Source organism: Meriones unguiculatus, chromosome 4 (assembly GCF_030254825.1).
Source record: "Meriones unguiculatus strain TT.TT164.6M chromosome 4, Bangor_MerUng_6.1, whole genome shotgun sequence".
Lineage (NCBI taxonomy): Eukaryota > Metazoa > Chordata > Mammalia > Rodentia > Muridae > Meriones > Meriones unguiculatus.
In genome coordinates, this window is record NC_083352.1 from 111,065,843 (window position 1) to 111,079,417 (window position 13,575).

At 52.3% G+C, this 13,575-nt stretch overlaps 1 protein-coding gene across 9 annotated transcripts in view; it reads left to right on the forward strand.

The window, feature by feature from the left end:
• The window catches only part of Nfatc2 (nuclear factor of activated T cells 2), a 118,540-nt gene that overhangs the window by 73,909 nt on the left and 31,056 nt on the right, over positions 1–13,575 (forward strand). For 7 of the 9 annotated variants that reach the window (XM_060382783.1, XM_060382786.1, XM_060382785.1 and 4 more), the window contains exon 6: positions 387–527. In XM_060382783.1, coding sequence (XP_060238766.1) covers positions 387–527 — 141 coding nt within the window. Of the gene's footprint in view, positions 1–386; positions 528–3,940; positions 5,256–13,575 lie in introns of those variants that run through there. The other 2 variants (XM_060382787.1, XM_021634843.2) reach the window with 1 other exon arrangement.

Consider the following 13,575-nt stretch of genomic DNA (forward strand, 5'->3'; position numbering starts at 1 on the left):
AAGTGAAGCCAGGGGGTCAGATGCTGGAGCGTACAGCTTATGGTCAGAATCACCCACAAACTTCACTTTGATATGCTGTAAGCTTGAACGGGACCTTGAGTCCGGGCTGAAGAGTGTAGGGAAGAAACAACATAGCACTGGGGACTTTGATGAGGGCTCAACTGGGCCTGTCCCTGCACAAGGAGAATGAAGACCCAGTCTGTCTGGTTCCTGCCTCTTTTGCAGGAAAGACAGCCGTCTACCCTGGATTCTCGGCTTGAGCGGCTTGCGGCTCTTCTGAGGCTGTGATGTTTGGAGATTCCCCTTGGGTCTCCATTCCCACCTCTCTGCTGCGACCCTGGAGGGATTTCTCTGGGTCATGGTGTGTCTTTTCCTCTTGCCTTCAGCTCAGCGCTCTGCCCACGAGCTGCCCATGGTGGAGAGACAAGATGTGGACAGCTGCCTGGTGTACGGGGGCCAGCAGATGATTCTCACAGGCCAGAACTTCACCGCCGAGTCTAAGGTCGTGTTCATGGAAAAGACCACAGGTCAGTGGCTGTCTCACTTTCTCTCAGTTCTCTGAGACAGAAGTGAGCTCTGGACCACACTGCAGCCTATTGGGTGACTTCTCACTCTTCTGGCTCATCCTGCAGTGACCCACAGCCATGCAGATCACCGTTGATGGGGGTGACACACTTGAATGTTTCCACGGAGTCTAAACTTGTCCCCTTTCGTCAGTCTTGCTTTGGTTTTGATATTTTTTTCATCACATAGGCAAACAGTTTTCCTTTTTTTAAAAAAATACCTTTTCCTGTTATTAAGAGGAGAAACAGTGCTTTGCAGCTCCAGGGCAGGCGCTGGAGTGTCAAGGTCACTGTGAAGTGGGTACTTTGTCACTGAGTTTTGTTGCATAGGGGAACCAGTGTGGAAAGGGGCTGAGCTGGGATGTGGGTCCCCTTTTGGAAATGTGTGCATTGGGTGTGATGAACTCTGGATCTCCTTGGATGAGCCAGGGGCCTCATCTGTCAAAGGCAAGGTGTCTAGGAGCAGAGAGCCATGGGGTCTGAGCCGGAGCAGCAGAGCCTGGTTAGCTGAGGGTAGCGCTGAGGTCTCTATTAGATGCTTGTGAAATAGCTGACTCACAGGATGGCCTCCAGTGGGGACAGGGAGAGCAGCAAGCAGGCATGGGAAGGCCCGCTACCGTCAGAGCAGCAGGGGGACAGCAGAGGAAATTCTGTGAGAAGCCTGAGATCTGATGGTGAAGCAGTTTGGGGGTCCGAGGCACTTGTACCCCAGTGGCAGTGGGGACAGGAGACACACTGGGCTGGGAACTGAAAGTAACAGAGCCTGTCTCCAGGTGGAAGGGGCTCGCGGTCATGTCCTGCAGTCTGGAGCTAATGTTCAGCTCTCTTCTTCTAATTTGGTTGGGCAGTTAGACTGAGTCTTCTGACCTCATTAAATCCTGTTTAGATCACCCCTCACAGACATGCCCAGAGACATGTTTCTTGATGGGCTCTAGGTCTCGTCAGGTTGAAAATGTTAACTGGCAGGGCATGGTGAGGTAACAGGCTTCTCAGCGGATATTCAAGCATGCAATTGACATGCACTGCAAATGCCCAGGGAACGTGCCTTGTCCAGTATCAGGGCACTATCCTCAGGCCTGCTGGTAATATTGACAGGACAAACATGACTTTAAGCACCAAGCCAATAAGATACGAACGTTTGTTACTCGTGTCCAAGGTGACAGGGCCTTGGGGTTGACAGGAAGGAACATCTAAGAAAATGGGAGGGTGGAGCCTACTGCATCCCTCCTGCTGGGCCTTGCCAGCTGGCTGCCGGTGTGGAGGTCAGTAGCTCTGAACCGCTGGCTGCATGAGTGAGTGGGCACTGACTGATTGGCATTTGCTGCTGTGCCATCCATACCTTCCTTGACCTCATCATGAGAAGCCTCCAGCCTTGAAAAGTTAAGTGAGCGAGTGGGAATAATCACAGTGGCAAATTTCCCATCCAACTCAGCGTTCTCAAGCTGATAGTCAAGGCTCGTCTACACACTGCAGACAGCATGTGGCCTTGGCCCATGGTTTGGCCTCTCTCTCTCTGTCCCTGGAGTTGGGGTTGTGGGGGCAGTCGCGTGCCCTGAGATGGTAGCTTGTGGCTATTGAACATTTGTAGTTGCCTTTGTGGTCCTCGGGTCTCCTCAGAGCTCTGGACACATTCCTTGTGTGAGGCGCCTGTTGTCTGTGTATGGGTTTAGGTTGAACAAGCTTAGGAGGTGGGAGTGGGGCTGACAGCTTCGTGTTCCTAAGCCCAGGCTTCGAGGTCAGACTAGAGGATGATTAGAGTTAGTATCGTTTTGTCACAACCTGGAATCACCTGGGAAGGGAGTTTTAACGAAGAATTGTCTAGGTCAGGTTGACTGACATGTCTGTGGAGAATTGTCTAGATGTGGGAAGATACAGCCCACTATGGGTGGCACTATTCCCTAGGCACAGGAGTGGAGAAAAAGCTACTTGTGCCAAAGAAGCTAACAGGTGGCAAGGGTGTACTCATTTCTCTCTGTCGGGTGATCAGCTGTCTCAAGCTGTGACCTTCATGAAATGATGGACTCTGACCCACAGTTGGAAGCCGAATAAACCTGTGTGTCTTTCCTGTGTTGCTTCTCAGAATATTTTATCACAGCAGCAGACGTGAAAGCCATAAGAGCTTGGTTGCTGTCCCACCCCAGGTAGACTACTGGACCTCTCTGAGAAAGGACTTCTTTTGGTCAGATAGAAGTGATTCACCCTTCTGGGAGTTGAGAAGATAGGAGGGGCACCTGCAGGCTGAGCTATACATGCAGGGCTGAGCCCACTGAGAATGCTCGCCAAACGTGAGCTGGGCAACCAGGCGCCTCAAGCTCCTGCCTCTGTGACCTCTGTGGAAAGATGGAAGTTGAATAAACCCATTCTTTCCTCTCGTCATCAGTACACTTTGCAAGGGAAGAACAAAGATGGAGTTCACCCAGAAAGCCAGGAGACATTCAAAAGCAATAGTCACTAGCCCTGAGCCACGCTTTGTTCTAAGCATTTGCCTAGGTTATCTAATCTGGTAGCCCTCCAAATGAGCTACTTTCCCCTCAAATTCTAGAGCTCAGACTCTAAGCACAGAGAGGTTAGGCAGCTTAAAGATCACACAGCTGGCACATGGTAGGGATAGGACTTAAGTCCAGGCAGCCTGGATCCAGGGTCTAGGAAAGCTCAGATTTGATTTGCTCTAAGATGCTCCGTCTTCCCCAAAGCACAGGCTTGAACCAGGCTGTAGTGGTGGAGAACCGAGTTTTGCCGAGTTGTTGGTATGATGTCTGTTTCACTGGGAAGAGACTTTCATATCAACTCCAGGATGTCAGGGACCAGCAGGGCCTTTTGAGGCATCCTGAACATCCGCCCAAGAAGTGGGGTTCCCTGAGAGGGCTGTGTGGCTCCTCTCAGCCCTGTCAGGGGGAACCTGGATGTTTGTAAGGCACGGAGTCTGCTCTTTTGACCTCGAGGGTTCACCTCCTGTAGGGGGAATCCATGTAGCTGAAGTTGCTTTTTCCAAAACTGGTCCTGTGTCCATCTCCATGGACACTTGGCCAGGAGACACTGCATGCAGGGTGGGGCGGCCGAAGTTTTCCAAGGCAGGGGAATCCCAGCTGCTGTTCCCATTAGGAAAGGTGACAGCTTCAGGCTAATCTTAGCCCCAGAGTTTGGTCATCGGCACCGGGAGCCTCAGCATGCTTTTTATAGCTGTCCGCTAAAACGGGCCTGGCACTTTCCACTCCATCGGGAGGACCAGCTGAGGAGGTGGAAAAACTGCGAGGAGAGGGGCCCGCAGGGTGCTTGAGTTAGGAGAGCCCCGTGTTTTGGAAAGTGCGGTTCTATTTATAGCAGCAGTCATAATAAGGCTTATTATGAGTTTCGGTCCTATTTTTAATTCCTTGTAGGACCTGCAGGGACCCGTGAGACTCTGCTTCTGCCCGTCTCTCTGATCTCAGCTGAGCGTCTCTCCCCTCGGCTTTCCTGGCTGCAGAAAAACCCTCTTCGTTCTGTCTTCAGCTACCGCGTGCTCCTTCCTGCCCCAGGACCTCGGCATGTGCCGTTGGCTTTGTAACATTCTTCCCCCCCCCGCCCCCATTCCTTCACATACTGTGTCATCTCCTCCTGTCCCATCGACACACTTCATTTTCCGGGTGGCACTCAGCACTGCATCCGTCTATCTGCTCTCTCTTGGGTCTGCTGGTCCCCACAGTAGAGCTTTGGCTCCTTGGGAGCAGGGACTCACTGTTTGCCCTGTTCTCTCAACTTCCAGAACTGTCTGTGTGCATAGTAAGCATGCATGCGTTATGCCAAAGGAGAGTAGCATCCCCTCCCCCCCCCTCCGGTTGTCCCTCCAGCCTTGAAAAGTGGCTGCCCTATCCCCATTCACAGGCAAACTGACTGAGGTTCAAAGGTACAAAACCGGGGACACCTAGGTCAGCCCCCAACTGGGGAAAGGGCTGGATCCCTAGAGTGCCATTTGCCTGAACTCTGGAGTGATTCCTCCTGTCACGTCAGAGAGAAGTCAAGAGAAGGACCAGAGATCGTTCTGCTCCTCTGTGTTGTGCAAAATAAAAGATGTATAGCCTTCCAGGGAAGGTCAGGCCGGGAGGCCAGGCTGTTCCTGCCCTCGCTGGGAACCCTGGCCCCTATCCCCTGGCCTCGGGCAGAGTCGGGGGTCCCAGCAAAACATTGCAAAACAGGAAAAAATCTAAGGACACAAAAACACAAGCGCTGTGGTTGAGGAGACAGGGTTACCATGGCTCCCACCGACTCCCGAGGCTGGCGTGATCCAGTGTTTTGGAAGGTTCCTCCATGTGACACAGGGTTTTGGAATTCTTCAGCTGGTAAGTCCTTCTTAATTCAGGCCCCTGGCCCTGGCCAAGCCACTCCCGGGCTCTCTGTGTCCCGCGGGGGCGTAGGCTGGACACAGGCCCACATCAAATTACTCAGCTCTACAACTAAAAATTTTTTGAAGCCGGTTTCTTGTTTTGTTGGATGGTTTTCTTGGCGCGGTCTGATGGCAGAGGCTCCCATCACCTGTCGGGAAAGCAAATTGATTTTTTTTTTTTCAAGAGGAGGCGTAGGCGGTGGAATTCCCTTTTTCCCATTGAGTCACCAAGGCCAGCCGTGACTCACTTTATTACTCCCAGGTTCCCAAAGGCTATATCGTTTGGGCTTTGTTTAATAAATAAAATTATGTATGTGCTTAAAATACATTTTGAAACATTTTTGCTCAGTAAGTACTTTTCCATGAGAGAGCGTGGTGAGGGAATTCGAAGTACCTTCTCAGGAGCTTCTGCACCTGTTTCTCTCCCTGGGGTGTGGCTTCCTGGGGCCTGGGTGGGCTTCTCTGAACAGTACTGACTCCAGGCTGGATGGCATGACTAAGGTTCAGGGGACCTTTGCCCTCAGTGACTCACTCGAGGCCGAGGCCGGTGTCATACCCTCTCTCAACCCCCCTCCAACAACAGAGGCCAGACAGCAGCTCTGAAGCCTTGGGCGGAGACAGAAAACACATTCTTTTCTGACACTGCGTGCGCACTCAAGCCCCCGCCTCCTTGCACAGATCAGTCTCTTGAGGTAGTCGGGCTGCCCCTTCTCCTACCTGCATCTTACTCTCCAGCCACTCTCTCTGAGAGGCATCCTTACCCAGTCATCCTCATTTTATGTGGAATCTTGGCAAGAGGCCACAGAGGAAGGAGTTTCCTGGTTAACTTGAGTCCGAGTTAACTTGAGCCCTCGGAAGTTGGCGGAGCCAGGCGTGGTTGGTACTTGCCTCTCATCCCAGCACTTGGGATGTGGCTGAGTTGGCCACATCCATGCTAGGCTTGCTTAGCACCCATGAAGCCCTGGGTTCTATCCCCAGCAGCAGCTAATCCTGGCATGGGGTGCTTGCCTGTGATGCTGGCCCTTGGAAGGTAAAAGTGAAAAAATAAGTTCAAGGGCAAAAGCAACAACAACAAAAACCCAAAAGTTCAAGGGCCACCCTTAGTTACGAAAACAAGCTCTAGGCCTCCTTGGGCTCCATAATACCCTGTCCAAAAACATCATAAATGGAAAACACATAATGAGAGGGGAAAAAAATGTCCCTGGCACCAATAGTCTCTGTGAGCTACCCTGCTGGTCGGTGGCTTTGGCGGGTCCATCAAAATCCCCAATCTGCTGTGTACTTCGGGACTCAGTTTCCCTAACTCTAAAATGGGGTTTGTGGTGTTTTAACATAAACAGAAGATAAAGACTACCCGCACAGTCTGGGGGCACCGGAGGTATCGGCTGCCCTGCTGGGAGAGCTCTGACCTCTCCACTTGGAGGCTACCAGGCAGGACACACTGCTTCCTTGGCTATCAGAAGCATCCTTTCCAGCATAGTGGGTGGTGTCCCCCTTTCATGTGGAGAGCCTTCAGACTTCTGAGTCCTGGCCCGGCAGAGCTGGGGTGATGGCAGCTCCCTCCCTTCCCCCTCCACGGATGGGGGTGCTGAGTCACACAGCGGTCCACAGACTTCCTTGAGGTGACAGAACTTAGCAGTGGAGGGCAGGGCCCCAAACCCCAGTTTCCTGGTTCCCAGAGCTCCTGGCATCTGCCGTTGTCTGTAGACAATGCTCAGCTCTGAGGACAGAGGCCGCAGAAGGGGTGGGGGTGAGGCAGATGTCAAAGGGCCTCTGTGGAAGGTAGACTGCCCCTCACTTGGCCCCCAGGGCTTCCACAGCCTCCTCGGGGTATTTATTGAGTACCTACTGTGTGTCAAGGGCAGCATGACAGATAAGAGCCCTGCCCTGGGTGGAACGCTTCGGGCTTGTTTATCAGCGGGGCATGGAGTCTGCAGCAGGGTCAGGGGTGCAGGATACTTGCTCACTGTGACCCTCAGACAAGCCACAAGCTGCTCTCGTGCCTGCATTCCTGGCAGCAGCAAAGAGAGGAACACGCATGATTGTAGAAAGTAGAACTCGGTGTTCTAAGTCCGAGTGTGACTGGACAACCCCTGCTTTCACTGGTGAAATCTGAAAACCCTGGGCAGAGAGATCAGGAAGGAACTTTCCGGAAGAGATGGCTTTGAGCAGAGCCTTACAGGAGGGAACAAAGGATGCATAGACTGTAAGGAAGAGTGTCTCAGGTTGGAGGATCTCTCCAGGACCCCAGACAGTGATGGAGACAGGCACTGTGGGCAATGAGGCAAGGAACATCGGGCCTCTAGACATAGAGGGAAGTTTGGTTTTGCCCCAAGGCAGTGGGAAGTTGGAGGGTTTCAGTGATGTCCTTACTGTTTTAAGACTACTCAGGTGATCTTCAAGCATGGGCAGGAAGAGGAGCAAGTGGATACTGGGAAATGGGTGAGGCACTGCCATCCTGGTGGCAAGCCGGTGGGGTCAGGAGAGAGGCTTGGTATAGGAATCCAGCGCTTCCTCTGCAGATCTGTCTAAGCCTGTCCAGGCTTTCTTGTCACCAGGAGAGCCTAAGCTAAGGGGACATCCCTGACCTCCCTGACAGGTATGTCCTAGAAAGGACCCACTTTATACTAGCTGTCATAAAGTGCAGGCTGAAGTGACTTCAGTGCTCTGTGTAGCTGGTGCTGGAGGGCAGGACCATGCTGGCTGCCTCAGGCTTGGTTTCCTGAGTGAACTGGGTTTCCTCCACACGCACTCTAGCCCAGCAGCCAGGACCCAAGTGCTGCATCTGTTCGCCTCCATTTTCCTGAAAGCTGGCTGGCTCCTCCTGGGAGTGATGACTGCCCCCTCTTCCAGGCAGACAGCTGGGGCTCAGTCCCCTTCCTCAGGCCTGCTGCTTCCTGTGAGCCCTTCCCTAACCCTTCTGAGCTGTCAGCAGACATAGAATCACAGGTTTGCATGTCCATCTACTTCTCCCTCCCTCCCTCCCTCCCTCCCTCCCTCCCTCCCTCCCTCCCTCCCTCCCTCCCTCCCTCCTGCTCTCCCTCTTCCCTCTATTCCCTTCTCTCCTCCCCCACTTCTCTCTTCTTCTGTATATCTGTTTTATTTGTTTTAGACAGGGTCTCATGTAGCTTAGGATGGCCTTGAACTTACTATGTAGCTGAAGATGGCTTTAAACTTCTGATCCTCTTGCTTCTACCTCCTGAGTGCTGAGATTTCAGGTATGTGCTATTGTGCCCAGTTTATGGAGTACTAGGTATCAGTACCCAGGACCTGTGCATAACAGGCAATCACTCTACCAATCAAGCACTATCCCTAGCCCTGTCCATCTGTTCTTCTGTCCATCCATGCATCCTTATCTATTTATCATTCATTCATTTATCCATGCATCCATCCATGCATCCATGCATCCATCCTCATCCACCCATCATCCATCCATCCACTCACCCACCCATCCATCCATCCATCCATCATCCGTCCTTGCCTCCCTTCCTCTATCCCCAACTAGCCCTTCCTGCCCACCCCTCCTTTCATCCCTTCAACCATTCATCTGTCTCTCCCTCCATCCTCCATCCATCGACTTTACCTCCTCTGTGCATCCTGGTCAGATTGCCTAACGAGGATACCCAAAGCCTGCGAAGTCTGCTGACCTGAGCCTCTCATTCCCGCCTTTCCTTGAAGTTTTGCTAAGGCTCCTTTATTTCCAGCCTCTTTGCTCTCAACTCCTGGCTCCTTTCTTTCTCCTCTGGAAGGGCCCCTTCTGTGCTGGCCTCCAAGCCCTGTTCCCTTTATTTATTTATTTTTCCCTGTTCCCTTTAGACCAAGGGAGTTTCCCCAAATATCTTCTCCAAAGACCAGATTTCTTATTTCATCTCGGGACGGCAGCCATGCACTGAGTCTTCTCAGGTCTGTCCCACAGGAACCAGTGTGCCAGAGCCCTAGACCCGAGGGATCAGGAACTGGGAAGTGTGAGATGCTGGGCTGAGACCCTGAGAATAACCTGGGGGGCTAAGCCACATGAATTTTGTAGGGTTTCTCATGTGCCCCCACATTTCCTACCCCTTGCCCAGCTTCTGTTTCATGGCAGGAGCTACGGCAGCCGTGGCATGAAGGTTGGAGAAAGCTGGGTGGCTCCTATAGTTGTGTGGATCAGGGGCAGAAATGAGGTGGCCACGAGCACAAGGAGGGACAGGGGGCGGAGGCAGGGTCCCCATTCCAGGACAGTGAAGACCTTTGAGTCTCTGTCCTGAGCTCTGGTGAGAGGCCAGGTCCTGTCTCGCAGGCTGGGTAACCCCTGGAGGGTAGGAGGGTGCTCATCCCTGTCCCGAGACTGAACAGGGCCTGCAGTGTGAGTACCACGTGATGTCTGAGCCAGCATGTGTCGAGCACCCAGCTACTATGGTTGTGGTCCCCAGGGTGCCTCTGGGCAGGCAGGTTAGCAGGTAGCTGCCATTTTTTTCCTAAGAAAAACTTTTTCATTTTTTAAGAAAAGGTTAAGGGACTGGGAATGTAGCTCAGTTGGCATGACGGAAGCCTTGGGTTTCATCTCCAGCACGGCATAAATTGTGTGTTCGGAATATGCGTGCAACCCCAGCATGCTGGAGGAGACAGGAGACTCAGTAGTTCAAGGTCATCCTCACTTACATACAGAGTTGGAAGCTAGCCCGAGTTACATGAGTCCTTGTCTCGGTTTAAAAAAAAAAAAAGGGAAAAGATTAAAACACAAGCAGGTTAGAGCCAGATGGTGTCTTGAATAAGTGAGAGGAGGCAGGAAGATGTCGCCACAGTCTCTCCTCAGCTAGCCCAGGCAGAGGTATGACCTGGGAGTAGCTTGGACACAGGCTCCCTGGCTTTTTTAGTGTTACTTTGAGATGGGGTCCAGCCATGTACCATCCTCCTGCCTCTGTCTACCAAGCACAGATCAGCAACCCCATGCCTGTAGTTGCCCCCGTCCAAGCAGCCATGTTTATAGACCCACAAGGTGGCCTCATGCCACACATGCTGGTCTGTAGGCCCTGGCCAGGTTGCTTTTTAATAAATTGAGTGTGATTTCCAGTTAGGAAAAATATAGATCTGCATTATTCTAAGGACTGCCCAGGATTGGTATAACTGATATCTACCTATTCAGCTGTCCATCCATCATCCATCCATCCATCCATCATCCATCCATCCATCATCCATCCATCCATCCATCCATCCATCATCCATCCATCCATCCATCATCCATCCATCCATCCATCCATCCATCATCCATCCATCCATCATCCATCCATCCATCCATCCATCCATCATCCATCCATCCATTCATCTATCATCCATCCATCCATCCATCCATCATCCATCCATCCATTCATCCATCCACCCATCTATCCACTCACCTACTCTTCTATATATCCACCCCATCCATCTACTTATCCATTCATCTATCCATCTTCCACCCACCAACCCGTACATTCTCCTACTTATATTGTCATGCACCTCTCCGCTCATCCATCCACTTACTCTATGTCAATCCATATGCCTGCCCATCAATCCATCCGCTTATCCATTCTTTCTTTCTTTACTGGCTACAGGATGCCATAATGGATTCAGCCAGCCCTGATATGTGAGTTCCTTCCATGACCATGAGCAATGAATGCAAAGACCCCAGCCCCCCCAAAGCCTGAAATAGGGACCCAGCCAATTCTGCTTCCCTAGAGGCCAGTGTGAGACCCCAGATTCTAAAGCAGGATGGTGGCGACGCTCATGGTGGCCTGAGCCAAAAGGATGAGCATTGTTTTTGAAACTGCCTAGTTTAATACCCAGCCTGATTCTTAGAGGAAACGAAGACACTGAGAGGTTTAGCCACCACTTGAAGGCCACACAGGCAGTCTGTGTTGGTTGCAGGAAGGACTTGAACCTGGTCGGAATGAGATGAGCCTTAGGGAATCCCCTGGGGGCTTGTTTTGAAGGCATTGCCTCAAGAGAGCAGTACTCAGAGAGTGGGGTAACATCACCTCCCCATGACCCTGAAGACTTGTGCACCTGTGAATGCGGAGTGCAGAAAACAACAGCAACAACCAAAAAGCATGGTGCTGAGACACAGAGCAAACCACACACTTTCTTCAGAGCCCAGCCTCTGAGTGAGCCTTCCGGGTAATGAGGCTAAATAGAGAAGATGACTGAGGCCAGCTTTCACTTCCTGCTGGGGTGCTAGCTGTACTGCTCAGAACTGAGTCTGGGCTCTGTGAGCATGCAGAACCAGGCTGGGTCCCCGAGCTCCTGAGCTTTGAGCCTCTGGGTCCTGAAGGGTCAAAAGGCACAAGGGAGACCCTGGCTTTAGTGGGCTTTGGTTATTGCTGGCTGCCTTTCCGTTTGCACGTAGCCTGCTCTCTTCCCTTTCCTCTTCCACCTCCTCCTCACTCTTCGTTCTTGTTTTCTCTCCTCATCTCCCTCCAAATACTCCTGCAGTAGCTTCCTAAGTGCTGAGATTACAGCCTTTGAAAAGACCGGTTAAGGTTAATTTCGGTTAAGGTTAATTTTTAGGACCATGTGAGTGCAGTACCCGCAGAGGCCAGAAGAGGGTGTTGGAGCCCCTGGAGCTCGAGTCACAGGCAGTTGTGAGCCGCCATTCAAGTGCTGGGAATGGAATCTGGGTTCTTTGCGAGAGCAATGAGTACTTCCAACCACTGAGCTGTCTCTCTGGGCCTCTAAAAAGACCCATTTTTCAAAGCAAAGCTGCAGGGAGCCATGTTGCCATGTCCAGTAAGAGACTCCCACCTCGATACCATCCCTTTGCAGATTCCAGCCGTGCCCCCAGGTGGATCCATAACTGCAAACAGAGAATTCTTGTTAGGCTACGAGTTCAAGACGTGTGCAGTTTTCAGTTTTCACTCATGTTGAGATACATGCCCACATTCAAATAACCTGGGGACTCCGGCACTACAGCCCCAATTCTATCACACTCTTACGCCATGCCAGAGCCTGTTACTTTGTTTGATCTATGTATACTCAGTAGTAGATGTGAGTGCTATAACACCCTCACGTTTTAAACTGGAGACAGAGAGACACAGCATCTTATCCAAGGCCACACAGCTACCTGGGGCCAGCTAGGATTTCAGGCCAGGTCCGTTGTTGCCAAGTTTGGGATAAAATGGCTGAGAGCTGCAGGGGGCAGAGAGTTGGCACTGTTAACAGGGCATTTCCGAAAAGCGTTCGAGGCAGTGTGTTACACGGGCCTGCCAGCGCACGGGAGCGGGTGGGCCTTTCCCCCTCACGCGGTTCTTCGCACAGCCCTCCCCTGCCAGCTCCGGAGGGCCCTGCCTTGCATAGGGGCATCCTCAGGAAACAGGAGCCGACACCTAAGCTCTGGGGGGTGGGGGTGGGGGTGGAGTGCCATGTGGGGTGTGCCAGCCCAGGATCCTGCAGGCTCCAGTCTGGCTTCCTCCTCTTCGAGCCCGTGACCCTACCTAGCGGCTCCCTCCTCTGACTGGGACATTTAACTTCGTTAGTGAGGTAAAGGCCAGACACGCCTTCTGGGGGGAGGGGGCATATGGAAGAACAGGTTGGAATTTGAGGACCAGGGCGGGTATCAAGAATTAGTTAAGAACGGTACTTAGGACAGCCAGGGTGGGAGCTGGAATATAAAGGACCTTGAGGGCCATGGCAGAGCTGTGGCAGTGTAAGGGGACACAGGAGGCAAGAAGGGTTTGTGAGGGGCTGATGAAGCTAGTATTGTCATGGGAGTGACTGCGAAATCCAGCCTACTGATGTCTTTTCTTAGCATCTCCGAGTGCCTACCTCTTTCTGCAGGCCCACTGGAAGCCTCTTCCTTGCTATTCGGTTGGGCTGGCTGTGGCTGATAGCTTGTACACAAACTTCCTTTAAGCCTTAGGTTCTGATGGCACTGAACTGCTTCATTTCCACCCAAGCTCCTATTGGCAGTGCCTCATTGGGTAGCCACACCCATTGGCAAGAGGGTGAAGACACTGTCCTCTTCCCCCGGGTCCACAGACCCAAAAGACCATATCTATAGTGACCCATGGTAATACCTTTTCATGAACATTGCCATTTTGCATGTCAGTGTTTCCTCTGCCACAGATCAAGGAAGGGGGCTGGGCTGGAGGCTTGCGGTTCAACTTCTTGACAGTTCTTCAAGGAATTCTGTCTGTGTCTCCCAAGGATAAGCTTTGGAAACCCACCCAACTGTATCCCCTCCCCCCCTTCCCTCTCTCTGTTTTTATCTGTTTCTTGAGAGTCACTCTGTAGCCCAGGCTGGCCCCTGCCTCGGCCTCCCAAGTGCTCCTCAAAGCAGCAAGGCTACTGTGGGATTAACCTCAGGGAGTGAAAGGCTGGGCAAGAGGAGGAGCCTTCACTGCTTCCACGTGGCCTTCTAGCTCAGCAGCCACACTGCCGTCAGTGAGCAAGGCTGGAACCCACTGTCAGTGACCTTGGGCCCGGCTGACATGAAAGCAAGGGTAACCCTGACAAGCTCTGTCTGGGCCTTTGCATACTGCAGAGCTGGATTCTGGTGGCACTGGGCCAGGTGACTTTGGTGTCTGTTTGTCCACCATTTCTCCTGCCCCCGGAGTGGCTTCTCCTGGCCCCTCAGCAGCCATTACAGCTGATGACATTTTTTTATATCCGACTTCCCCCCACCCCCCAGCATGGTTGGTA